Below are 27666 nucleotides of genomic sequence, written 5' to 3' on the forward strand. Positions count from 1 at the left end.
GATAGCCATTGAAAATGAAAAATACAGTTTTTGGCTAATTTATACGTAGGTCATAGCATACCTAATCAAAGATTAACAGGCGGAAGAAACCGAAGGGTAGCAGATCTAAGGATAAAAAGAGAAGCGTATAAGTTTATTCGTATGTTAAACGTTTTGGAGGCAAAATGTTAAGTTTTAGAGTCTAGTCTTAGTTTACAATGCTGCAAACGTATAGTTAATGCAAATTTGGGTTAATATTAAACTATTACGTATTTCGGATTTTACTCTCTTATATTTCTCATTTCAGGTAACTGTAGCTTTATTACTGTTGTTAATAATTTAATTTTTATTCATTAATATTGTTACTGAAAGAGTACGGATAGGTTAGGTAAGGTGTTTCGAGTTTGGCAAAGCACATAAACGCTCTCTATGAGAGCACGGATGCCTTCACGGGGGAATTTAATGGAAACTAGCTCATATTCATATTACAGGTGAGGAAAACCACAAAAATCGACCATGCAACAGCCCATTCGTTTAGGATTGAACTCCCAGTATTCAGCGGTTCTAACCACTCGGCCACAGTGAGACCCCCTGAAAAAGTACAAAGTATATTAATTCTTAATCTCTTAACTTAAATCCTAAGCTTTCCATAAATTCAATTCAAATTACGTTAATTGTTAATAAAATTTCAATAACAAACAACTTTCATTCATATTAATGTGAAGAATTAGAACAGTATTTCTATTTGCAAATGTGAATTGCTATTGCTGAAACACGCAGCAAAGTAACATTTACAGATTATGCAAACACTTCAATAAATTGAAAAATTACTAGATTTAAAATGTGATTTAAAAGCACTAACAATTTTCATTTCAAATGAACGCAAGAGTAGGATTAATTCTTTTTACAGTTTTAAAGTTCAATTAAGTTGGATTTCCGCTCTCATCTATTATATATATATATTTAAATGTTTTTAACAGAACACCTAACAACATATCTTTAAATAAACAAAAAAGATAAAAGGAAAAGTTGTTTCAAACCAAATTAACATAAATAAACAGTTCGTTGCATGCAGACGTGATTACATCTCTTTCTCCTGATATTCAAGAATATGCACTAAGTTTATCTTTGGTAAAACAATAATCAACTTCAACAACGATTAACGTTTATATTCTTCTAATAAGATTAGAATGCTACAGTATTTTTCTCAATAGTGTCTTCAGAACATGTCTTATGCAACTATATGCAGTATTACAGGCATTATGTTAATATAAAATATAAAAAATATAAATATTTCCACAATCAGCCCTACCAATCGCTTCAGGTTGTAATATATTATTCTGAGCTTCTATTAAATGATGGTAATTATTCTGCCTCTTATGCAGTTATGGTAGGGACAAAGAGCACGTAATATATGCAAGAGCTATTTAAGCTTCAAGTCTTTCATGTTTGTAATTTAAATTTAGGATATAAAGTGCTTTTAATAATTTTTTTTGATACATGAACTACCATTTTGCAAGAGGTATTTTTAAAACACAAAAAGAATCTATTTTAAATCCTTTACAGAATTTAGTACATTTTCTATCCTGGCAACTTCAAAGGTTGACTCTCAATACATGATGAAGAATATAAATTTCGAAAATGTTTTCCGAGTTCAAAAAATAAATCAAAAGAATTTTATAATGAAACGTTTTAAAGAATAGATACACTTTATAACTTTTATGCATATACTCGTAGATTAATTCCTTTGAAACATGCGTGTGATTATTGTAAAAATCAATAATTAGCTTTTTCTAGCAGAACAATATAATTTCAAGTAGTTTACGAAAACTATCGTTTATGAGACTCAAAGAAGTTGATAAATTTCAGACAGGTATACTGAAGTATGAGAAAATTCACGTGCTTCACGAATTATGTCACAAATAATGATGAGATCTAAAGCCAGATAAGAAATTTACAGTATCATAAGCTAGATAATAATCAATGATAACACGTTTTTTCGAGATTTTTGTTTTGTAACACCTTGATACTAACATACGCATGACAATACTTCTATCTTCTATAAGCGATTTTAGATCTTATATATACTGCTAAATTCGTCAGATTTCATCCTTATCCTTTCGTCGTAAGTTAATCAACGCCTAGTCAAATGTTTTTAGGTGTTATTGAATCATCTCAAAGTAAGTAAAAAAATCCTGTTTGAATCATTTACCACTTCAACTGATATTTTTTGTAGTACTTCGTTTTGATCCTTCTTTTTTTTTTTTTTTTTTTTTTTTTTTTTTATCGTAAATGCATTTTAAAAGTGAAAGTTTACCGCTATCTAATTTTACCTCTAATTAGACGCAATATTCTTTTTTCTCGTTCTCTGATGTGGAGGTCCATTGTCCTCCATTCTGATCTAAAATGTAAAAGGCATGCGTTATTCTGGAAATCTTAATAAAAGAAACGCTGCTGATTTCACTGAATTCAAAATAATGAATATCTATTACTCCAAAGTTAAGAGAATCATGTCTTCAAATTCGAATTTAACCTAGTTAACAAATAGAACTCAATTTTAAATTATCTGAATAATCACGTCTTAATCAAGTGATTAAAAAGATAAATAACATTAATTAAATTTAAACAGTGTTAAAAGATATAAAAAAACTATCAAGCAATCTAATCCATCTTGAATTGAAATTATACTTATTTCTTGTTTAACAAACTAATTGACTTAAGCATGATTAGACAAAAAAGAAAACTTTCATAACATATAATTTTATCACATTATTTCATAACATATAATTTTATCACAGTAATGCAAATCTTCATTAGAAAGAATCCCTACAACCCTGCAATGCTCACTCAAATATACTCATATATAAAATTAAGCTTTAAAGTTTTATTGAAATTTATCTTTAGAATTCAGAGTTAGTTAAGGTACAGTATGCTTCATGTGTATTTTTCATGCATTTTGCATAATAACATTGTAAAGCATAGTGAAGCATAATAGCTAACAGTAATAGATATTTTTTTTCGATGGAAAAGTGCAAATTATTGTTGAAAAATAGTTGAATTTTAGAGGAAAAGAGCTACTGAGCCATTTCAGTGTCAAGTTATTATTTCTGAAATTCAAAATAATAATAAAAATACCTAATTCTTTTAATACTTTTCAATGGCTTTATGTCTTTTTCTGTTTAAACTAATTGTCTCAAAGATTAAAATTTACAATCATGTTCCGCGCTTATTTCCAAATTATATTTTATGTTATTCTGCAATATGACTAATAAATTATTTTCATAGAATCATTGCTAAAATCTGCTGCTTGTAGAATCAAAGCTATAAATCTGCATTCGATAATGACTGAGGTATCTATGAAAGAAAATTATCATTACCGTAATTTTCATCCAGTATCAAGTGAAAGAAATATATTCCTTGACATGCCACATATAATGTTTACACAATTTTAGAAATTTTACTTAATTTACAAGTTTTACAACACTTTAACATTTTCAGATGACAGTGCCAGTTTCTTACTTTGCTGTTCTTGCCATCGTTGTTCTTCACTCTGGGAATGCAGCTACAATATTTGACCCAGATCTGGATGTTCACTGGGAAAACTTTAAGGTAAATAGCGTTTATATATGAAGTTTGGATAGGATATTTACTGAAATGCTTTGATTTCAAAAAAACTTAAAAAAAAAAAAATAAATAAATAAATAAATAAAAACTACGAGTGACCTCCGAACTAAAAATTGGTGGACGATAATTCGTCACCATCAGGATTTGGCGATTGCATCCCCTAATCCCCAGTCGCCCTTTAAGATTAGGTGTGTATAAGGTATTTTCTCCCTTCTTTCCTCATGCCTTCGTGGTGTAATTGGAAGCGTACTCGACGCGTATTCGAGAGGTCAAGATTCGGACTCTACAACTTAATTTTCAGAATTATCACTAATTTTATCGCGTGTTTCTTTATCTAATTCGTATTATTAAATATTAAATGATTCTTAAAATACTCTGCACACAGTTATATAAATAATCCGCACAGAAGCTTTATAATAATAAATAAGAATAAAGCATTTCCTTTACCAGAAGAAAAGGCTCTGTGGAAGATCAACGATTATAAATAATAAGGTATTCGTTAAATCCTACTTAAAAAGTAGGGAAAATTAAAATCTTCGTTATTAAAAATATTATTTTAATTAGCATGGATGATGAGTTTTAATACAAGGATTTTCAACCGTTGCGGCGGCTGACGAGCGGTAAAGTCGCTGAACACTGGTAGTTTCGACTTGGGTTTGAATCCAGGCGAACGGGCCGGCTGCATGGCCATTTTCGTGGTTATCCCCCCCATGGTCAACGTGTATGCGAGACGTTTTCTTTTGGAACGTCCTCCACGAAGTCATCCTTTTTCTTAGGCAAATAGCACTAATGTGCTTTGCCGAAATAAACTTAAGCAAACCAAATCAGACAACCGGTGCAAATTTCCCTTTAAAGAAGAACTTCATTTCTCATGGAAAAGATTTTCCCATGTCTGACTGGTAATCTCGAATTGTAGAAAATGCTTTCGATAAAGAGCATCTAAGGCGAGAGTGTTATGGTCACGTGACCTAAACGGATTGAAAACATTAAATATATGTATTACATAAGAGCAGCAAAATCAGTAGATATGTTTCTTTATTTACATTTATTATATGCAATAATAAGTTATATATAAATAACAATAATATTTATTAAATATAATAAACCGTAATTTTATATATATTTTTATCAGGCACTAAAAGCCAAAATTTAATTTAAAGTTGTATGCATTAGTTCGCATATGTTACTGAAAGTATAGTAAGACATTGAAGTATATTATCTTCCCTGACATGTGACATGTGAGAAAGGAGGATGTAATAAAAGATGAGAACCACTGTTTTAATATAAAATTAATTTTTTTAGAGAACATTTCAAAAGCAATACAGTGGATTCGAGGAAGGAGCAAGACGACTCATCTTTGAAGGTCATGTCAATGACATCGTGAAACACAATCTGGAATTCGATCTTGGAATTCACAAATACAGAAAAGGACTCAATGAATTTTCTGATTTGGTAAGTACGACTGCGAATATTATAAAACTTTCACTCATAGAATGAGAGTAGACAATGAAAAGTGAATCAATAAAGTGAGCAGCCAAGATAATATTTCTGCAAATGTCTTAGTTGTCTTTTTTGAGAATTTTAGTTTTTTTGTTTTTTTTTTGTTTTTTTTTTTTTTTTTTTTTTTTGCCAAACGCAATTGGCGTTTTTTTATTACACAAGATTTAAAACTTTAAAACTGTCAGGATATCAAAACTTGAATAATAAGGAATATTTTCAGGAAGAAATGCAATTTATGGAATTTTACTATGTTTTCATTTGAAAATTTCTTTTCCATAGATGTTTATATTAATGATATTTCTGCAATACATTGTTTACAGTTAAGGCATGAGAACAAAGGAGAGCTGTTTAGATTATCTTTATTTATTTCCCGACGATAATAAGCAGTTTAAATGGAACTTCATGAATTAATAGTATGAGAAAAATGCATTAAATATTTAAACATAAATAATAAATATTCATTTATGTAAAGGAGAAAATATGGCTCACATATTCGAGAAAATATGTCTCAGATGAATGCAGGTACAAGTTATTAAGAAAACAAGCAAACATATTTATAACGAGAAAAATTTCTGAGATATTAGTAGGAGTTACAGAAAAAATAATAGAATCTTCAGACAGCTTATAAATCTTAATATCAAAGTTAAAATGTCTGTTGATGAGTTAATTATTGGAGATAATTGCCGAATACCATCTTTCTGAAGAAGAAAATTAGTCGATTATAAACAAATTACATATATGCTAATTCCATATAATTTTATTAGCCAACTTAAAATTTGCTGGATGCGTGAAAGAATATGCCTGGAATGCTAGATACAAAGACACCCATAACCTCCCTAAAAAGCAGGTATTAAACCCAATTCCGAAGTTGTAAGCAATGTCCAAAGCATATGTAAAAATTGAAACAGTCAAAAAATAAGAAGAAATGAAAATCTGATACTCAGGTCAGAAGAACTTATGAATTAATTAATTATAATAACGGAATAAAATGTTTCATTAACCTAAGTTTAAATCAACTGGTACATGGACAAGACGCCTTCACCACCTACTGTTCCTATGAAGGTAAAGACAACTATGTTTGGGGTGAAAGGAGAAGAAGCGTTTGCGCGGAACAGCAACACCTCTTTTCATGTTCATTACTACAAGCACATCACAACATTAGACCAACTACGAAGGAACTCGAATGTCCAACATATTTTATAAATGCTATGCGCTCCATTATATTATTATTAGTATTGAAGTACAAGTCTTGGCCTTGTTCTGAAGTGCCTTTCAGAACAAGATCAAGACATATGGGGGCAATAACTATTGCGGAACTAATTTTTATCTTACTATGTGTACCCTTCAAAATGATTACTATATGAAAATATTTTAGAAGGATAGTAGGAAGCCGCTTTTGGATGTTTCATGGAATCAATAGCATCACGTGACCAGTACCTCTATCAACATATGGTAACGTCCTGGTGTGCCATTTGCTTATCCCTGTTCTAGCTTGTTAATAGAAATTAAGAATAATTGTCATTAGATAATGTTTCATATTTATACTTTTTTCAATTACGTGAGCAATAGCATGACTTATATTTAAATTTTGGTTTATGCGTACACAGCCGAGAAGTATTTTACATGAAACCAAAATAAAGATAATTCATTAGCAGAAAGGGGTGTTAGCACAGAAGGGCTATTAGTCTCGAAACAAGATTTTGCTGTATCACTTTTAAAAGGCTGTATCACTTTTTAAATTGTTGCCACACAATATTATCACCCTGTATTATATTTAAAGAAATGAAATAATGCAGAATCTGCATGAATGTGTGTATCTCTCTTTGTGACGGTATCCAGAGCCATCAAATTTTGAATAACGTAGTCCGAATATGAGCCTCTGGAAACCCTAACTGGCATTTCAAAATTTGTTTTATTGTCTATTTCATATATTGTTAAACTTTAACGAATTTCCGATTAACAAATTCCATAATTCAAAGCGAGCAGTAGCAACACTGTACCAAAAAAAAAAAAAAAAAAAAAAAAAAAAAAAAAATTTAGCTCCAGCGTGCGAGATTGTCTATCCAAAATTGTAAAGCTATGCTGTTTTTAAATCATTTTAGCCCAAAGAGACATTCGCCCAGATGCTCTCGAAACGTATATGTGTGTGTAAATATAAAATCTGAAAGATTTCAGATATTCTCCCTCAAATTTTTAAAACTTTTTTTAGTTTTTTTACAACCATGTACGAAGAACACTACCTTCTAAATTAGCATTCTATTCTTATAGAAATTTTTAATCCTGTATTTAAAGTAAGTTGTATTATTTTGAGTTTTTAGAATAAATTATATATTCGTTCCCTGGGAACTATATTATAAAATGTTATGAAATATAACTTGATTTAAAATTGTCCCATTTAATAAAAGAGAAAGAGTGACATACCTTCAATCCACAAATAGTTTCTTTATTTGAAATGTAGTTTGCCAATAAAAATTCCAAATTTCATTTTACTCTCTATAGAGCCATGAAGAATTTGTTGAAACCCTGAATGGATTCAAAGGAGCAGAACTGAACAAATCAGTTAGCACATTTATTCCCCCTTCTAACATTGATTTACCAGACACAGTAGACTGGAGGCAACACGGCCTTGTTACTGGAGTTAAAAATCAGGTTTGTTTTAATATATTAAATAGATGATGTCATATATCGTGAGTTAAAAGAACATTTCCACTATGATATCAAAATAAAAGTATTACGCTGGAAAGAATTTAAAATTATTTAAATGTAGGGACATTGTAGATCTTGCTGGGCTTTCTCTACGACTGGATCATTAGAAGGACAACATAAAAAGAAAACCGGAAAACTTGTTTCCTTGAGTGAGCAGAACCTTGTGGATTGCTCTACACCTGAAGGTATGAAATTCAATGAACTTTTAAGGAATCATCCATCAAATGTTTTGCTAGATGTCAAAATAACATGTATGTTGTTGAAACTAAAGTAAATTTTGTATAATTCCCAAAGATAAAAACTATTAGAGTAAAATGCAGATATTAATCTCAAGGAATTAATCTTAAAATGCATAATTTTTAATACGTTTCTGAATATGCGTGTTCGAGTAAGCATACAGAGATGCTCACAATTAGAATCTTTAACATACATATATTTTTAATATCCTGCGAAAGATTTTAAACTATATATGTTGATTTGTGTAGGAAAATAAATGATATTTTTTAATTTCAGTTACTATAACGAAACATTTTTTTTTGCCTTCATTGTTGCAGTTTAAAGAGCTGCTGCAATTTTTCATAAACTGAATTGAAATGAGGAACACGGAATCATACATAATTTTGCAAAATATATAAAAAAATTGATAACAATGCAGACGATGCTAAATTTTACAATACTGAACTACAGACAAATTCACCAAACGTTATTACATATCAGCATATGCTCAGTGTGTCGAAGCTCATATGGTGTACATTCATGCGATATTGTACGCGCTTATATTTATTATATATGCATGCGTGCCAATATTTCGGCATCGAGTAGAGCCATTTAATCACTGATACGCTTACGAAACTTCTGAAGACGAAGAAGAGGCACGAAGATAAAACTCAAAGAAGAACAAAGCTGATATTTTCCTCCTGTTTATCCGTTCTTGCAAATGCTGGAAAAACTTGCAAATTTTTTAAATGCTTTGCAAATTGTGTTTGAGATACTCATCCAAATGGTCTTTTCTTTTCCATCCCGACTAGACTGCCATGCCAGTTCACTTGAGAATGATCATTGTGGTGGTGGATTGGACAGGTGTCTAAATGAAAGAGAAAATCATCAAGCATTGATTTCATTCAGTTATAGCATCAACCAGACATTCAGTGTTTCGAAATAAGTTCTACTACGAAGGACAAATATATATCTGCTATACCGGAAACGATGAAGATACCGAGCATTTGTGAAATATGGAAAAAGCTTAAGAGTTCACTTCTTTTTCTTTATAATAAAACTAGCAGCTACGCTGCCAGCCTTCGTCTGGCTTTTAAATGTACCGGAAAAATGACTGAAGGGAACATCAAACGTTAAATTTAAAAACTACGCAGAATTTTACTCTGCAGAACAAATTCATCAAAAAAAAAAAAAAAAAACAAAAAAAAAAATCAATAAAATTTCATTACAGATAAAAAAAATTGCAATAAAATAAGCAATAGCCTTTCATACAAATATTAATTATCCTAATAAAAAAATTAACCAACTTTCCGTTGAAGAAAAAAAAATCATGCCAAGCTTTTCAATATCTTACAAGCAGTGAAATAAGCAAAAAATAACATGAAAGAAACTCAAAAAACAAAAAAATCCTCTCAGTATTTTACTCTGCCGAACAACTTTATCGAAAAATAAAAAAAAACAATAAAAATGTATTATATATGTATATAAAAAATGACAATGAAATATGCTAATCTTTTATATGTATATACAAGCGGTTTAAGTGTTTGTCGCCGATAGTTTATTGTTACCACTCTGAAAAATGAGCGCGGAAATTCACTTTTCCGCAGTTTTTAATTAATATCTCGGCCGATTAAAGTCGTACGAAGATGAGAATGGTATCGATGGATTCGGAGAATTTTTTGGACTCCGATGAAACGTGCCTCGAATTTCAACTCGGCGCCGTTCCATAGATATTGGAGAAATATAATTTGGGACGTAGCCAAATCTCTCTAATAGGAAAAAACCTAAGAAAGAAAGTGGGAAATTTAGGGAAAACGTAGAGTAAAATTATTTTTTAATTAATATCTCGGCTAACTAAAGTCCCATGAAGACGCGAATGGTCAAACTGGCATGCCACGGACCTGCGGAATCCAACGGTGTGCTTCGCTAAGCCCGGGAGCCAGCCGCTTCTTAGGATATGATGTTACTTCACCCCATATATATATATGTGTGGGGGGGGGTTAAGTATCTGTTTGTCACCAATAGATTTTGGTTGCTTGCGTAACTGTACTAGCCAATGGGGTGAAGGTGGAAAGGCACAGGGTTGCCGTTTCAATTGAGACGTAGACAATTTCCTGTAAAACTTGCCTTTGCTATGACCATCAATAAGTCTCAGGGCCAAACACTTAAGCGTGTTGGCATTTTTTTTACCTGAGCCTGCATTTGGACACGGTCAACTTTATGTTGCCTGTTCAAGAGTTAGTGAAAGAACGGACATTAAGTTAAAAACAATTGATGGTCCTCTACAAGGCTAGCTTAAAAATGATGGAAAGATTTACACAAGAAATGTTGTGCACAAAGAGATCTTTGACATGTGAATTAACATTTTATTATTTAAATCACCTTTATTTATTGAACTAGCGGTGGCTCTTAAGGTGGCTGTACCGCCAGTGGCCAGTTCCTTTATTGCACTCCACTTTAAACAATTAAGCAAGTAGAAGGGGGAAATCCCGCGGTTCAGTAAACAAAGGGATGCCCTCGCCGCCTGCCCTGGGTAATTCAGTTTGAATTAGCAGACACCTTTGCACAAATCATTTTAATTACAATTTATAATATCTAGAGCATTGGTAATTTCGTAGGTTCGCAGGGCTTTTTAGTCTCTTATAAACAGTGACATAAGAAATACCATGAAAAAGTGTTTCCAAACCCACATTTCTAAAAGAATGAAACTATTCAAAATGATGCGATTTCATCAAAAATCTATCAACAACAATAAGAATGGAAAATTGTTGCCCAAATCACATTTTTAAAGATGCGAGATGTGAGAAGTGTACTCGGAAGCTTCAGTTAATTTTTTTTTTTTTTTTTAATACAAAGTGTTATCAATTTTCCAAAATTCTTTTTGTAAAAGCAGTCGCAAGGATAAACGTTTAACGTGTGCAAAAATCAAAGAAAAATGAACTGTACATTTTTAAAAATAAACTTTTTAGAAAAAATCCCGCTGAAAAGGTGTTAAGCTCACTTTGTTAAATAAATTCGTATTTAATCAATTTATTGAAACACGAAATTTGTTTTAAGTTCGTAAAATAGCTAAGTGCTTACGTTTCATGATGATGTGAAAATGGAGTGTGTAGAGTGAAATCACGCTTTGCTATAGTCCATTATGTCTCAAAATGACGCGATTTCGTCACAAAACATGAAATAAAAAAAAAATTCGAATTCGAATTTGGAAAAAATCGCTTCGAGGTGCACTGGCTGTTGTCTAGATGCACCTATGTACCAAATTTCGTAGCCGTGAGTCTATTAGCTTAAGCGCAGCGCGAACGAAAGACACACACACATACACACACAGGCAAACTCTTTCTTTTATTATATGTAGAGAAGAGAAGTTTTGATACTTCAGCATAGCTTATCTGTTACGAATTTTTAAAATCTTTCACACACTTGTGAATAATCCTCTACTTTCTTTTCGCAAATAAAACACCAATATTTTATATTTAAATACAATTCATGTGTTTTGAAATAAAATTAATGTTGCAGGTAACTTGGGTTGTAAAGGAGGCTTAATGGATAAAGGATTTGAATGCATTAAGGAAAATGGCGGTATTGATACAGAAGAGTCTTACCCATACACTGCTAGGGTGAGAAGTGATTAGTAAAGACTAATTCAGAAGTCAAACAACAAAAATCAGCGTTATATTCACAAAATTTTCACAGGACTAGTTTCGATGGTTTTACCGAACCATCATCTTCAGCTGCAAAACCGCAAATGAACAAGATAGGAAATAATGATTAGATAAGATAAGAGAGCCTGGACAAGAATAAGCAAGTGGCGCCATCTGTTGGCGAAACCAGAACTAAAACATAATTTCTCTAAAAGCCGAAGGCAAATTTGGATTGGAATTAGGATCGTTAACTAGAACAGAAAGATTTTTATGAATGTGAAATGCCTCTAGAAAATCCAGTTCTCCAATGGAAGATGTTTTTTGAATAATTTTGGCAGCAGAAAAATTGAAAGTGTGATTTTCGGACCAACAATGTTGAGCAACAGAAGACTTCTGTGTTTCCTTTTTTCTAACATATGCCTCATGTTCTTTGACGCGAAATTTTAAGGCTCTCTTAGTTTGACCAATGTAAATTAAACCACACTGGCAAGGAATCCTATAAATACCCCAGGAATTCATATCCGGAATGGGGTCCTTGAGTATAGAAGTTGGAATTTTATTGATGGGAGAATAAACAACCCGAAAGTTAAATTTCTGCAAAATATGTGCAACTTTATAGCTAATTGATGGAAAGAAGGGAATGACAACAGAATTTTTATAATCTCCTAAAATAAGAGTGTGGCTTTTAGTGTGTTGAGATGACAATTTTTTAACTGCTTGATTAATAATGTTGGGTGAAAAGCCCCTGTCAATAGCTATTGCTTTTAAATAATTTAGTTCTTCATCAAGGGCTAGTTTGGAGGAGCAAACTTGAAGAGCACGGAAAACATAGGAATAAAATGAAGCTAACTTTTGTTTAGTCGGATGACATGATTTAAAGTGTGGTGGAAGGCAAACCGATGAAGGTTTACGGTAAACTGTAGTACTGAAGTTGGATGTGTTACGTGTGACCAGAATATCGAGAAACGGAAGAGAATTGCAAGTCTCAAGTTCAAAAGTGAACTGAATAGCAGGATCAATAGAATTCATTGTTGAAAGAACTTTATTTAAATCATCTTTATTACCTTCAAACAGGGTAAAAGTATCGTCTACGTAGCGGAACCATGCCGGGAAGTTTAAAGTTTCAAACAATTTTGATTCATAATAATGCATGTAGATATCAGCCAGGATGGGACTGAGGGGGCTTCCCATGGCTAATCCCTCAGTTTGCTTGTAATATTTATTTTGGAAAACAAAATGTGTTTCAAAATAAAATTCCAAAATAAATATTACAAGCAAACTGAGGGATTAGCCATGGGAAGCCCCCTCAGTCCCATCCTGGCTGATATCTACATGCATTATTATGAATCAAAATTGTTTGAAACTTTAAACTTCCCGGCATGGTTCCGCTACGTAGACGATACTTTTACCCTGTTTGAAGGTAATAAAGATGATTTAAATAAAGTTCTTTCAACAATGAATTCTATTGATCCTGCTATTCAGTTCACTTTTGAACTTGAGACTTGCAATTCTCTTCCGTTTCTCGATATTCTGGTCACACGTAACACATCCAACTTCAGTACTACAGTTTACCGTAAACCTTCATCGGTTTGCCTTCCACCACACTTTAAATCATGTCATCCGACTAAACAAAAGTTAGCTTCATTTTATTCCTATGTTTTCCGTGCTCTTCAAGTTTGCTCCTCCAAACTAGCCCTTGATGAAGAACTAAATTATTTAAAAGCAATAGCTATTGACAGGGGCTTTTCACCCAACATTATTAATCAAGCAGTTAAAAAATTGTCATCTCAACACACTAAAAGCCACACTCTTATTTTAGGAGATTATAAAAATTCTGTTGTCATTCCCTTCTTTCCATCAATTAGCTATAAAGTTGCACATATTTTGCAGAAATTTAACTTTCGGGTTGTTTATTCTCCCATCAATAAAATTCCAACTTCTATACTCAAGGACCCCATTCCGGATATGAATTCCTGGGGTATTTATAGGATTCCTTGCCAGTGTGGTTTAATTTACATTGGTCAAACTAAGAGAGCCTTAAAATTTCGCGTCAAAGAACATGAGGCATATGTTAGAAAAAAGGAAACACAGAAGTCTTCTGTTGCTCAACATTGTTGGTCCGAAAATCACACTTTCAATTTTTCTGCTGCCAAAATTATTCAAAAAACATCTTCCATTGGAGAACTGGATTTTCTAGAGGCATTTCACATTCATAAAAATCTTTCTGTTCTAGTTAACGATCCTAATTCCAATCCAAATTTGCCTTCGGCTTTTAGAGAAATTATGTTTTAGTTCTGGTTTCGCCAACAGATGGCGCCACTTGCTTATTCTTGTCCAGGCTCTCTTATCTTATCTAATCATTATTTCCTATCTTGTTCATTTGCGGTTTTGCAGCTGAAGATGATGGTTCGGTAAAACCATCGAAACTAGTCCTGTGAAAATTTTGTGAATATAACGCTGATTTTTGTTGTTTGACTTCTGAATTAGTATTTATTCGGCGTGTTATTGTGTCTTAATGATTAGTAAAGAATTGCATATAAAAATATTTTCATGTTATTTGAGAGGAAAACAAGTAAATTAATTTTAATAATCATCAAAATTCGTTCCTTCCATCGAGTATTTTCTTCAGTATTATTTATAGTTTATAGATATTTATACAGAAAGTTCCATATAAATTAAATTAATGTAAAAATGTTTCTGGAATTGCTTTTAGTTTTAAGAAAATGAATTGAAGTACTTCTTTCAAACAACTACGATACGTTAGCTAGCTTAATTATTTTTGAAACATAGAAATATATGTATATATTAACTAAATTAAAAACCAAATAGTGGAACGACTTTGAATAAAGAATTCAGTGCTATTGCGACTAAGATTATACAGATATTTTTAATTTAATTACTAGCTTCTAGGAACGCTATTTCAATGCATTGTAACTTAAATAAAGTCATTTGAATTAATATGCAACTAAACGCATTACGAATTCCGAAAAAAAAAACCCCATTAAACTGGGCTGATGAATAGTAACCATTAAAAATGTTATTAATGTTTACCTGAGCATTCAAATTTTGATCCATACTGTTGACAGTTAGATAATGCATTTTATAGACTCAGTAACATTTCAACGCTATGTTGCGAGTGTAAAAGCAATATTTGCATGTTTATGCTGGCGGTAAATTTAAATTAGAAATTTTTTTTATCTTAGTTTTTGACCCTGTTAAAAGCGAATTCTCTTTAATTGGGCCATTGTAAGTAGATGACTACTTGCACACTTTTAATTTTTCCCTTTCAATTAATTATTATTTTTTGCTTATTTCACATGAATCATTCTTAAGAAATATTTTTCAGCTATCACATTAAGTTAAAATGTTTCTTTAATTTTGAAGGATGGAACTTGCCATTTTAAAAAAAGTAGCGTAGGAGCAACCTGTACTGGATATGTTGATATTCCAACAGGTGATGAAAAGGCCTTGCAGAAAGCTCTTGCAACTGTTGGACCAATTTCCGTCGCTATTGATGCTAGTCTGTATAGTTTCCAACAGTATAGGTAAGCTACTCCATTTCTTATTCAAACATTTAGTTTTTTATTTGTTACGGACTAGTAAGTGCCGCCCTAATGGGTGCTGGGGTTAGTGACGTTGAATGTGGTTTGTGGTTAGTGGCTGAATGCTGTGCCTGTGGGCCTAGTCTCGAATCACGAAGAAGGCACTGACGCTTGTTAGTGTACATTGTCTGTGTAGCATCAAGAAACTCAAAATACTGACGAGCCGAAAATTCCTTTCGAGTGGTTTGGTGATAGGAAGAGAGAGACTGGAGACACTGGGAAACTGTCTCAGAGATGCTTTCGATCACAGTTGGGGCGAATCTGCAGTTAGTAAACTGAGACAATACCTGCACAGCCAATGATGAAATTCTTTTGTTCCGCCCAGTTGTAACATCACCTGTTACGAACTACCATGGAGGTAGAAAGTAAGATGGAGTAGCCCTAAACAGGTTTCTCCCGTACCCTGTCCTGAAGCACTGGCGATCCCTACGTGGTGACCAAACATTGGGCCATTTACCATTAAGTTCAACGGGTTTTGACGCGATCGGACGTAAATATTTCGTAATTTCGTCGTAAATATACATATAAATGTATATATTTTCATTTTTTACAACATTTTAGAGTCCTAAGTATATGAAAACAACATATTTTTAAACAGCATTTCATTCTGAACGGAATTAAATGCCATACTTTTCACAGAACAGTTTTCTCAGAATAGTCTAATTTGAATGAAATGTTTTCGCAAGTTTTCGTTAATTACATTAGAAAAAAAATTTAAGGTAATTCGATTTGATTCGGTTAAGGTACAAAAATTAAGATCAAAGTTTATTGTATTACTTAATATTAAAATTATGCATTATTTCTTTTCTATTTATAGAGCTTCTTCCTAAAATACTTTCTTACATATGACATGATTTTTGGGCTTCTGAGGCATCTTTTAAATCGAAAAATGTACGTCAATTTATAATTAATGCTCTATTCGGTTCATTTTAAATTAGAGAATTATTAGAAATTAGCGAAATACTTTAAATAGTACTTAACTTTCTCTGAACATTTCTGAAAGGGAGTAAAATAAGGATTTTATTTTTAATTAACCCAAATAAGTAAAACGTGTAAGCCCAAAGTGATTATTTTTCAGATATATAAAATTAAAACGATGAGTTTAAAATGAGCAACAGTAAAGCCTCTCCTCTAAAAAATTTTTAAAGGTACATGTTACAATAATATATGATTGTGAAAAAATTTTATTTTATTTAAAACATTTCGGCGTTTGAAACATAAAATAAAAGTACCGAATACTCTATCAAGGGTATCGAAAGACGTATACAATCTTAAAGGTACCGTAAAATATTTTTCATTCTTTAAGCATAATATTTTTGTTAAAATCTATATTTTTGTAGTTCAACAGCTTAGAATTTTATAAAACAAATTCATAATCAAAATCGCTGTTAGTTATCGAAAAATAACCAAAATGTGATTTTTGCGTAAATGTCACTAAACTATACAAATTGCTATTATCCATCACACTATGAATGTTTCTTTCATGCGAAAGTGTCTCTTTTAGATTTGTATGGAACTGTCGTGTGTCGAAATACTATCAGAACACTGTCAAGCGAGCTTCTGAATTTTAATCGTGTACATCCCAAAACGGCAGCCTACGAGAGAGGCGATTTTATTATTTTCATCGGGGAGTAGGGAAGGTCTTGCGCATGCACTCTTCCTTGTGCAGAAAGTAAATACGGGATATTTTCGTTGTTACTTTACTGTAAAAAATATCTTCTGTACTAATTATAATAAATAATGACATAATTCATGAATCAATTGTTAATTATATGATAACTATGCATTCATAAAAAGTTTTTAATAACGAACTATAAATAATATTTTTAATTATCGATGTATTGTTTTTTAAAAGATTTACAAGTTTTAAGATTGCGATCTGTAGTGTTAAATATATTCACTTCATCTTAAATCTTCGGAAGTTTAAATAGATCCGCGTAAAGGTAAATTGTCTATTTGCCCTCTATCAGCAAACCGAAAAAACTGCCGAATATTTTCCTGTAAGTAACCGTAGAAACTAAGGTAATGCACCTTTGCAATTTTCTGAACTTCCAAATGTAAACAAACATCGTCCACTGCCGTTGCGTTTCTCAGAAAACCACTCTATCTTCCCTACTCCCCGATGGAAATAATAGAATCGCCTCTCTCATAGGCTGCCGTTTTGGAATGTAGACGCTAGTGCTTCTGAATGTGAACAAAGAACACCTCATCTGGTGACCGAAGCTTCGAAGCAGGGCTTCACTTCTAGTGCCGGTTGGACACTCCTTCATTTCTTACCCCCATGCGGACTACGTATGGGCTGCCATCTACTGACAAAGAGACTCCTCCCTTCCCTGCAAAGCCTATACAATCACTGTGCTACTATTTCTTTTTTCATTTTCCCCCTAACCAATAACATTCTGCTAAGCCGGCGCTAGCAACCAAACTTTGTGCTCTTTGGCTCAGGCAAACTCGATAAGTTGATCGCAAAAGGGTTCCCGCGTTACGACGTTATCCCGGCATAGGAAATTTACGATTTTCGAATCTTTGAAAGTCGAATAATTGGAGAAAAAATTCGAATGCACATAGAGTTCATAACATAAAGAACCGATGATTGAGTCCTGAAGAAACAACTCCAGCGGCTGTTGGCCTTTGGCGGAGATAAGTGTGCATGGCAATGGCATAGGTGAAAAAGAAATTGCCTAATTCTACGCTGAATCGGAGTCCATATGACCACTCAACATATATACATTACATGGTTAAATAACATTCACATAAATAAATATTAAAACATTAAAAGAAAATACATAAATGCAAAAGGAGAGATATATACACTATATACAATAATTGCATCAGGCGATGACCCAAATCAAAACAAAGAGAAAGGGAGAGTGCTTAATTAATAATAATTTATAAATTGCATTACACAAGGTACCTTAAAACCGCAAGCGGCCGTTTACTATTTACATCATTTGTGAAGTCATATTGTGGCACAGGTATAGAGCTGTTATTTACGTTTGGAATATTGTGAAAGAATTTTTCAGCAAGAAGTGCAAAATAATTTAAAATAGTTGGTATTTCAAACTCTTCGTGGATAGCCGTATTTCTAATAAACCAACGGCTGCTGGTAATTTGTCTGAGTGTTACATTCTGCAAAACTTGAAGTTTGTTTACATTTGTGGGGCTGGTATATCCCCAAACAGGCAAATATTCTTTTGGCCGTTTAAGGGCGGAATATTGGTGTGGCATCTCTTAAGCTTAGCAGTCGCCTTCCAGACAGAGCTTTGATCTGCTGAAAGGGAAGTGAGATAGTTGGCCCAGTCGCGTTGTGTGTGTTGGTGAGTGCGAGCCCTTACCTGATGGTTGAGTCGGTTGAGTACAGTTTTGTCCGCAGGAAACCTGTACCTTTGCCATTCCTTGCGGGCAGCATTTCTCTCCTGGATGAGTTTCTTTAGTTCAGGATCAGTGGCCTTTTGCCTGTGAGAGACAGGGGTGCTGTTGGCATCCAGAGCAGTTGTTAAGTCCATGGTGAAATCTTGGACCAATGCATCTAACTCCTCACCCGTGCTGGCTGTTGGAATGTGTAGTGCGGTGTTGTTTAAGGCTTTGGCATATCCTGCCCAGTTAGTAATGAAGGCCTTTTTGTGTGGTGTGCTACAGACAGAGGTCCCCACCTGTATCATGACCGGATTATGGTCAGAGGATAACTCGGTGAGGATTTGGATGGATCTGTGGCGGCAGCCTTTTAGGAGGAAAAAATCCAGTACGTTGGCTGATCTGCCGTTGTAGCGTGTTGGGGTATCTGGAGGTGCAATGGTAATACCTGCCTCAGTGGCAAAACGGTGAATTACAGTGCCTAGGTAGTTTGAGCGATTGCAGTGGTGTGCATTGAAGTGCATTGAAGGTGGTGTGCATTGAAGTCTCCGCCTATTATTGTTTTTCTGTTAAGTTGGAATAGCGGATCAAAATCCTGCGCAATATTCACTTGGGATCTTTTGTTGCTTGGTATATAGGCGGAGATAACAGTGAGTGGGTGTGAAGTGAGTGTGGTGACTGTAATAGCTATGGCCTCGAGGCCTAAAAGCTGTGGCAGTGTTGTGTGGTGATGGGTGATGGAGCACTTGACGAGGATAATAAGTCCTCCTCCTGGATGTCTGTTTGCCCTCTCACGGTCGAGTCGGTAAATACAGTAATTGCCAATCTGGACAGTAGTGTGTGGACTAAGCTTGTGTTTCTGTAGGAGTAAGATGTCAGGACAATGCTCATTTACAAAAATGCGTAGTTCATCAAGTTTGTGAAATAATCCATTTGCGTTCCATGTTACAATTACAAGTTCATTAACCATAATTTTCATTATTTACTAGCCCGTGAATTACTTCTAGTATTAGGTGAAACACCTGAATCTTATCCAGAATGTTATCACACTTTTTGAGTTCGGGCATTTTACTTTTATAAACATTGATAATTTTGCTAATATTACATCCAAAAATAGTTTCAATTTCTTTCATTATATTCATTAATTCAAAAATATCATTGGTACCATTACTATTTTTTTTAACATGGTTGGCAGTATCAGGTATAAATTTAGGAGTATTAGTATTTTCATAATTACTATTATTCTTATTTGCATTACTAGGCATACCAGTTTTCTGAGAACTTTGCATTTTTGCCTGAGCCACATCCGCAGAGACACTTGTACCAGAGGCATTGCTTGGGTTGGTAGAATTTTTTAATTGCCTGGGCGTAGCTAACTCCTGGCTTGATATTGACAGATTTATTAACTTTTTTGTATGTAGGGAACCTAGGGCACCCTCTATAAGAAGCCACGTGTGGCCCAAGACAGTTAACACAAACGAGATTTTCATTTTTCCCAGGTTTGTCACAATTGCCAGTTTTGTGAAAGCCTGCACATTTAACACACCTAGGTGCGACATGACAGTTCTCGGATGAATGGTGCCATTTCTGGCAATTGTGACATTGCGGAACCTGATTTTTGGCAATATATTTTTCAACACTAACATTGAAATACATATGATGTTTAATGTTATAGATATCTTCTAGGTTTTTATCTGGGAATATTTGTACTTGGAAGAGCGGCATTAAAGCCTTAGTTCTATATTTCGTAAGTTGTACAACTTTATTGATGTTAAAGTTTAATTCCCGCAATGCCTCTGTAATGGTGCTGACATCTGCGTCAATTGGAAGGCCTCTGATGAGGACCTTAACTGGTTTTTTATTTTTTATGTTAACAACGTAGTGCTCAATTTTGTTTAGCAGAAAGAATTCACTGGAGTCATCTGGAGTGGATGGTTCCACTTTCAAGAACTCCCCGGTGACTCGGCCTAAGAACTTGCAATCTGGTAGATAAATAAATAATAGCAACCTCCTTGAGGAAATCATAATATTTAGTGCCACTTTGGGCCTGACCATAATAGGGAGGGGGGTTGCAAGTCTATATGCGGGTGCGAGTTTCCTGATTGGGGATTTACAACACCAGCATGATTTTCAGAATTAACAGTATTACTCACATTATCAGAATTTACAGTATTATTTATCTTCTGACACAATGTGACTAAAAAGCACTCACCGCAAATTCTTTCGATGTTTCATCACTCTAGTCTTGATTTTCGTGACTGACGCCTACTTTTCAATCTCCAATTGCTTCGACTTTTAAAACCGTTGCCACGGACATCCATACATTTCTGGATTGTCTTGAATTTCATTATTTGCTACCTATGGACTTAAAAATTTTACATTTAATATTTCTTATCGTTTTGCTTCCTAAGGACTTGACTTGCTCTCTACTTTGCCTATCATTTCAATAGTGCTATAATAAGTATAACATTATTGAAACGATAAAGCAATGTAGCTTAATGAATGAGCTTAATTAGATATACTAAGATAAAGCTTCGTACCCAAGTCTACCAGGAACCCAAGTGTCGTGATCTATGGCCATATAAGCCGAAATCTCCATGTTTTCATTAAATGTGAAAATAAGCTAACTTTAGTTGCGTTGCTTAAAACAATATACAATATTCCCAATCAAATATATTGATTGATTTTAGGGCAAATTTTATGCATATAAACTAATTAAGAAAATTTAAATATTTTTAGTGATCTTGAAGAAAATGAATAACATTTGAGTGGAATACCGTTCAATTGATTTTAGTTTTATTAGGAATCATGTATTCCGGGAAATTATGATTCGTATGTAGTTACGAATCGGAAAAGAATTCTTGTATTATAGATGTTACTTTATGAATTTTTAGATAAATATATGCTACAAGAATTAGGCAGTAAATTTTGCATATTTTCACCTCGAAAGCATTGCGGCTTTAGTTTTGGACTGTTATACTTCATGACTATAAAATTGCTAAATGTAGTACTTGTGTAACAGTACCCAATTCAATCAATAAAAATTCTATCTATCAATAAAATTCTATCAATAAAAATCAATTTTTAAATTTTACATCTTCTTTTCAGAGCATTATTGGTGCAATTTTAAGGATTTTAGTTATTCTGCGATATATTTATTTTAAAGGCTGGGTTGTATATTAGGATACATAAAAGAAGAGACATTAAAATGCTTTTAAATAAAATGATAAATAAATAATAACAACAAAAAAAAACTTTTTCTTTGAAAATATTTAAATAACTGCTGGCCATAACTGCATTCCAACCCCACAAAAGCGGCATGTAACAATCATCAAATTTGCATGAAAAGCACTATACAAATAATTCGGACAAATAACAGACATGCAAATGATTATAAATGATTAGTGCATGACCACTGTGGAGGTATGAGTAAAGTCAGCTGCATTTTATACAAATGGAGTAACTGCAAGGCGGGTCTTTAATTTGGAAATCGCATCTTGAACGTTCATTGTTTGAATAAAGATTGTGCTAAATCTCGTGTAAGAAGGAGGAACTCGTACCAGTATATTTCGGAATTCGATCGCAGCAGGATCGTGACCTATCAGGATTATGGTTTGTCATTTCGCGACAATATGTTGGCCAGGATTACATGAATGTCAGAAGAATATGAATGGAATCAACGTATCTAGGAGGATCATAGCGAACGTCCTGCAGGATCTCAGCGGTCTCGGGCCACTAACGCCAGGGGGGGACAAACATATTGTCATCTCTGCTTTGTGGGTTGTTACAACTATGTCACGTACCCTAAGTTAGGAACTTTGCTTGAATGCAGAACGGCAAGTTTCTGCACGAATAGTGTGTCTGTCATGCCAAGAACTGTCAGCATGATAATCAACACCGCGGTTTCCCTTGATGTTGAGCCGAGACAAGCTCATCTATAGTTTTGTGATGACCGACGTTACTGAAGAGTGGCACCACATCTTCTTTTCAGATGAACTCTGTTTCTGCATATAGTATCATGATATTTGTATCTATGTGTGGAGTCATCAAAGGAAACGAACAGTGTCAGCTAGCATTCGTGATTTTTGCATGGGCACAGAAGCTGCGTGATGGAATTGGGCGCCCATAGGGCATACGTCACCTCAAGTAGAACGGCAACGTCGCAACGACGTTGCAAACTGATCGCGGATGTCGTTGCAGAAACATTGCAATATGTCGTCTCTAAGACGCCCAGATGTCCGCGAATATCCACTGTTTTGCAACCGTTGAAAAGACGTGTTTATTACGACTTTGCAGATAAGGTTTATGTTGAATAGACGTCGTTATTGCGTCTTTCTCACGTTATATTTTGGTTGTGAAAGCATCGTATCACGACGTCTTAACGACACCTAAATGTTCGCAGAATTCAACCTTTTTGCAACAGTTGTGAAAACGTCGTTATGACGTCCTTGTGTTACATATTGATTTATGCAGAAAAATAAGCTTAATAATAAATGTATTTTTCTTTTCTTTAATTTTGTATTCCTTGTATTTTTCTAAAGTTTAAATATTTAATCATTACCTGAAAACCAGAAGATAATACAGTTTTTTCTCTTTAGACTAAATATGCATAATTAATAATAGCCTTAATTATTTTCAGTACTTTAAATTATATTGTTTAAATAACTTAAATTCTAAGTAACGTTATTTTAGATTTTATGTGTTTCTGATTATAGCAGCATTATCACATTTATTTCTGTTAAATCTCAGAGACAATGAAAATTACCCCTGTCACGATAAATTAGGAACATAAAATCGTCCACACAGTGAAATAGTGTTCTGTTTTGGCGTTTTATGTTTCTGGTGATTAAACGTACAAGGTGGTGTTCTCCAATCTTCAGTGATCCAGCGGTGCAATATTTGGATACACGGATTCGGGTATAACGTCCTAAGTGCTATATCGTATATCACTCATATTAAACGAACAGGTTGGTTCTCAGACTTTCCGCATATGATCCAAAAAATAGTGTTAAGGAAGCATTAGGATTACTATGAAATACTGTAATCTATAACTATGCGGTATGTAAGTGTGTAATATCAAAAAAAAAATACTAAATATTTTTTTATTGATTGTAAAAACAGTTTTATTATTTGTTGTTTGGTAGCTATTCTTCCAAACACTGTGTAATTCGCGGTTTTTTTTTTTTTTTTTTTAATATTGCTGTTATGTATGTCTATTAGATTATCTCAATAATGAATGTTGGAAATTAGGTTTTATTTTTTATTAAAGTTAAGCATATTCTATTTTATTCGCTTACATTTTATGTGCATGTGATAACAAAGAAATTCATAATAAAACAAAAAGTTTCATCTTGTGCTATTAAACGAAGAGCTTACTTTAACGTACTTAGCTTGCTATCGTATACTATATTATCTAAATTATTTCTATACAGTATCAAAAGAAACGTTACTGATTATAAAAAGTGCATGAAATGATCACTATAATCTACCACTATTCTAAAATGTAGAAACTAATAGTAAGTAAATTCGTTTACATATGTTCGAAAGAAATGCTCTTAAGAAACATCAGCATCACTTCATTTTAGATCTGAATATGGGAAGTGTTTTTGTTTATTAGATTTAGGTATATTTTTGTATGAAATTTTTTTGATCACATTTAATAATTACTTTATACAGTCTTTCATTTGCATATCTCGGAGATATAAAAGTTAATGGTTATATTCTTTACTACGAAACGCGAATAACTTTATACTTGAGTTCAGGTAAAATACTAATTATGTTGTTACCTTACGAAAGGACAGATTTAGTCTCTTTTCATTCTAAAAGTAACGCTGATGAACTATGAAAGAGATGCTAAAACGACAACGTCTAAAAGCGGTCATACGTTTCAGCGACGTCGACAAATTGCCAAGATGCAACGGCAAATATTTTGCGTCTTCGCAACGTTGTAAAGACGTCGTTAAAGTTACCACGACCACTTTGCAACCTCTCAGACCAGTTTGCAACGTCGTTACGACGTTGCCGTGATATTTGGGACAGTCACTTTTTGTTCGTATAGTCAGTCATGTGGCCATCTTTAAACTTCTAACTTGTTAGGGCTCGTAACTGTGCACTATCTTCGAGGCCTGTTTGACGTTATTTTTCAACAAGATAAGGAACGACCGCACGTTTTCTAAGAGGCCTTTACCTTCCTCGATTCAGAGGGTGTTCGTCTGTGCCCTGGCTAGCAGGTTCTCCTGATCTCGCACCTATTCAAAACATCTGGTCCTTAGCTGCCGAGAGGTTGGCGTGGAACTGTCAGTCAAAAAAATGAAGTCGTATGGAGTGATGTACCTGTATCTGTCATCCAAGGTCAGTTCAATTTGAAGTCCAGCCGACTTAAAGCTGTTGTTGTTACACAGAGCGTGCAGAATTCATATATTAAAGTGTAGGTTCTATATCTTAAAGCATCTGCAAATTTAATTATGTTTTCCTCCCGTTATACTTGTATGTTTATAATAAATATATTTCTCCTACTGGATATTTTCTTAGTATAGCAATTTTAATGGCCAGCGGTGTATATTTGTAAATATTTTATAACATTTCATTCCGATTACATTTCGATTCAATTCTTTAGAGGCGGCATATATGATGAACCCTACTGCAGCACTCAGGAACTTGACCACGCAGTTTTAGTTGTTGGTTATGGTACTGAAGACGGAACTGATTACTGGCTGGTGAAGAACAGGTAATTTACAGACCTTTTACCCGAAAAAATATAATCAATAAAATTGAAATAAATTGTTAAATTAATTTAAAAATACTAAATGAAAATTCTTATAAAATATTCCTTGAAGTATTTAGCTGATATTTTTTAATAATCCCGAAATTATATCATTTCTGTATTTTGAAATGTTTAACAAAATGAACGTAATTTATCCGTAAAGTTCTTAACGTAAAATGTTGCAGATGCAAACAAAAAGGTATGAAGAACTGACGCCTGGATATCTGGCAAATCATGCAGTAGCTGAATGGAGTAATATTACTTACACGTCAGCACCGTAGTGCGATTGAATTGCATGAGCAAGAAATGCTAAATTACAGGAAGGCAAACAGAAGCATTTGATTTATATACGTCAATTTAATAAATCCAAGTACAGCTTCTTAACACTGGCATGCTTTCTGAATTAGATTTTTTTTTAACTATAGCAATCTTCAGTGAATCTGCAGAATGAAAATCGTTGGCTTGCACACGTATGAGATATAACCTCAATTTATTATAATGGTAATGTAAATTAGTTGAATGTATTTATATCAGCAGTGCTTTAGAAGCGAGTTTTTTAAGTTTTGTTATTAGCAATACTTTAGAACCGAATATTTTAAGTTAAATCTAAAAAGCTTAATTAGTTTTGTAGATGCATTTATTTGAAAAACAGCGCTGCGATCTGACCAATTATTTTGCCATCTAAAAATAAATTTTTAACTTCTCCGTAATGTGTTTTTTCAGGTATACAAGGCACGCAAAGATATCCTACCATTTATAAGGCTTACACGTTTTAGTTAATAGGCATCACGCCAGTATTATTTGCTAAGGATAATCCTAGTTCGAAAGCTTTCTAACAGAAGCAGCTCTATATTCACTGTGTTACAAATGCAAAAAGCTGAGAAAATCTTAATTAGCTACCCCATTTAACTCCTAGAAGCTAAATTGCTACTATTTCTTAGCTTTTAGCCTCTCGATTATTTATGGGTGCTCCATTGCACAAGCAGAAAATAGTCAATAATATCTCTTAAAAATTTCTTATGAATCAATAATATAGTTCCATAGCTTATTTGAAAGTTTCTATCTGAACTAAAGTTTTTCTAAAATACAAATTTTAATTCAAATTGAAAATACAGCCTTTCTGTTTTAATTAGTGAACATTTCCAGGAATGGAAATGAGAAAATATTTTATGTAGGTTAGGTGTAAGCTAGTAAGAAAGAAAGAGCATAACTTCGACTAAGAAACGAGCTATAAAAATTACTTGTTTTTCCTTAATTTCTGCTGTTTCTTATGTGATTGAGAATTATGGAATTCGTAATACTGAGAGGAATACATTTTAACAAAATGATTTTGTGAAAAATGAGTAATTACAAATAATGGCGTCAAATTCAGAAATTGTGATATTTAAATTTACGTTTCATTTTTTCGAAACTGTAGTTTTAAATTTAAAAAAATCATGACTTACAGTTATTAAGGTTTTTTTTTAAATATTTCGTTCCTACTGGTTGATTAATTTTTGCTATAAAATTTTTCAGTTGGGGAACTTCCTGGGGTGACAATGGCTATATCAAAATGTCCAGAAATAAGCATAACCAGTGCGGTATTGCCACCAAAGCCAGTTATCCACTGGTCTGAGCTTTCAAGTCCTGAAAATGAACTTTCACGTATTTATCTTTCATCATCATGCATAAATTAAAAAATGAGGCTTTATATTGTCTTTTCAGCAAATGCTTAAGAATTTGATTGTATTTTAGTAAGATTTCTTTTTACAATTTACATTGTATTGAAATAAAATAAATATGTATTTTAAAGATTTTTCAGAATGTTGCTTATCTATATGAAATATAGCGAATGTCTTAGATTAGTTCTTTATGAAATGAAATTCTCTTATGTAAGAGGCTTGACATAGAGTTAAAAATATTATAAAAATGAGTCAGTGATAAATAAATTCTTGACACAATGACATAAAACAAAAACTGACGCCAAAACAGCTTTATCTTAGTTTACAAAGAATACTATAAGTCTTACCAAACTTGAACTAAAAAGCAGATATATGGACGATAATGCAGGTTTGATAACAACATTATCGGCCTAAAATACGTTCCTGATCATGGTTCTCCATTAAGAGAGGTGACTAAACATTCTAAACACCACATAATTAGGATGTTTACTTTATGTTTTAAGTAAAACACAGTTACTATTAATACAAAGAAATTTTATGCAGTTAAAAGATAATTTATGTACGCAAATATTCTTGCTTTCTTGCTGTTAAATTTCAAACTAAGTTTTGGAGAAATG

General features: G+C 33.1%; 1 protein-coding gene and 1 long non-coding RNA gene across 3 annotated transcripts; one reads left to right on the forward strand and one right to left on the reverse strand.

The window, feature by feature from the left end:
• Positions 1-7713, reverse strand: LOC118198810 (uncharacterized). Its single transcript, XR_015041491.1, has 3 exons — positions 7525-7713; positions 2313-2380; positions 1-570 (listed from the first exon to the last, which is right to left on the reverse strand). It is a non-coding gene; the product is annotated as an uncharacterized LOC118198810 (long non-coding RNA).
• On the forward strand, positions 2029-27183 carry LOC118198809 (cathepsin L-like peptidase). 2 transcript variants are annotated; one of them, XM_085817918.1, is made up of 9 exons: positions 2029-2159; positions 3478-3588; positions 4906-5055; positions 7603-7752; positions 7871-7994; positions 11545-11645; positions 15054-15214; positions 25242-25352; positions 26904-27183. In XM_085817918.1, the coding sequence occupies exons 2-9, from the start codon at positions 3478-3480 to the stop codon at positions 27001-27003; spliced, it is 1008 nt and encodes a 335-aa protein (XP_085674044.1). In that variant the 5' UTR covers positions 2029-2159; the 3' UTR covers positions 27004-27183. The 2 variants fall into 2 exon arrangements, with proteins under 2 accessions (XP_085674044.1, XP_085674045.1); XM_085817919.1 differs by lacking the exon at positions 11545-11645 and having other exon boundaries at positions 15124-15214.
• Positions 27184-27666: the final 483 nt, after the last annotated feature.

This window comes from Stegodyphus dumicola, chromosome 6, assembly GCF_044657685.1.
Source record: "Stegodyphus dumicola isolate Sdum_Otavi_A_Nest chromosome 6, ASM4465768v1".
NCBI lineage: Eukaryota > Metazoa > Arthropoda > Arachnida > Araneae > Eresidae > Stegodyphus > Stegodyphus dumicola.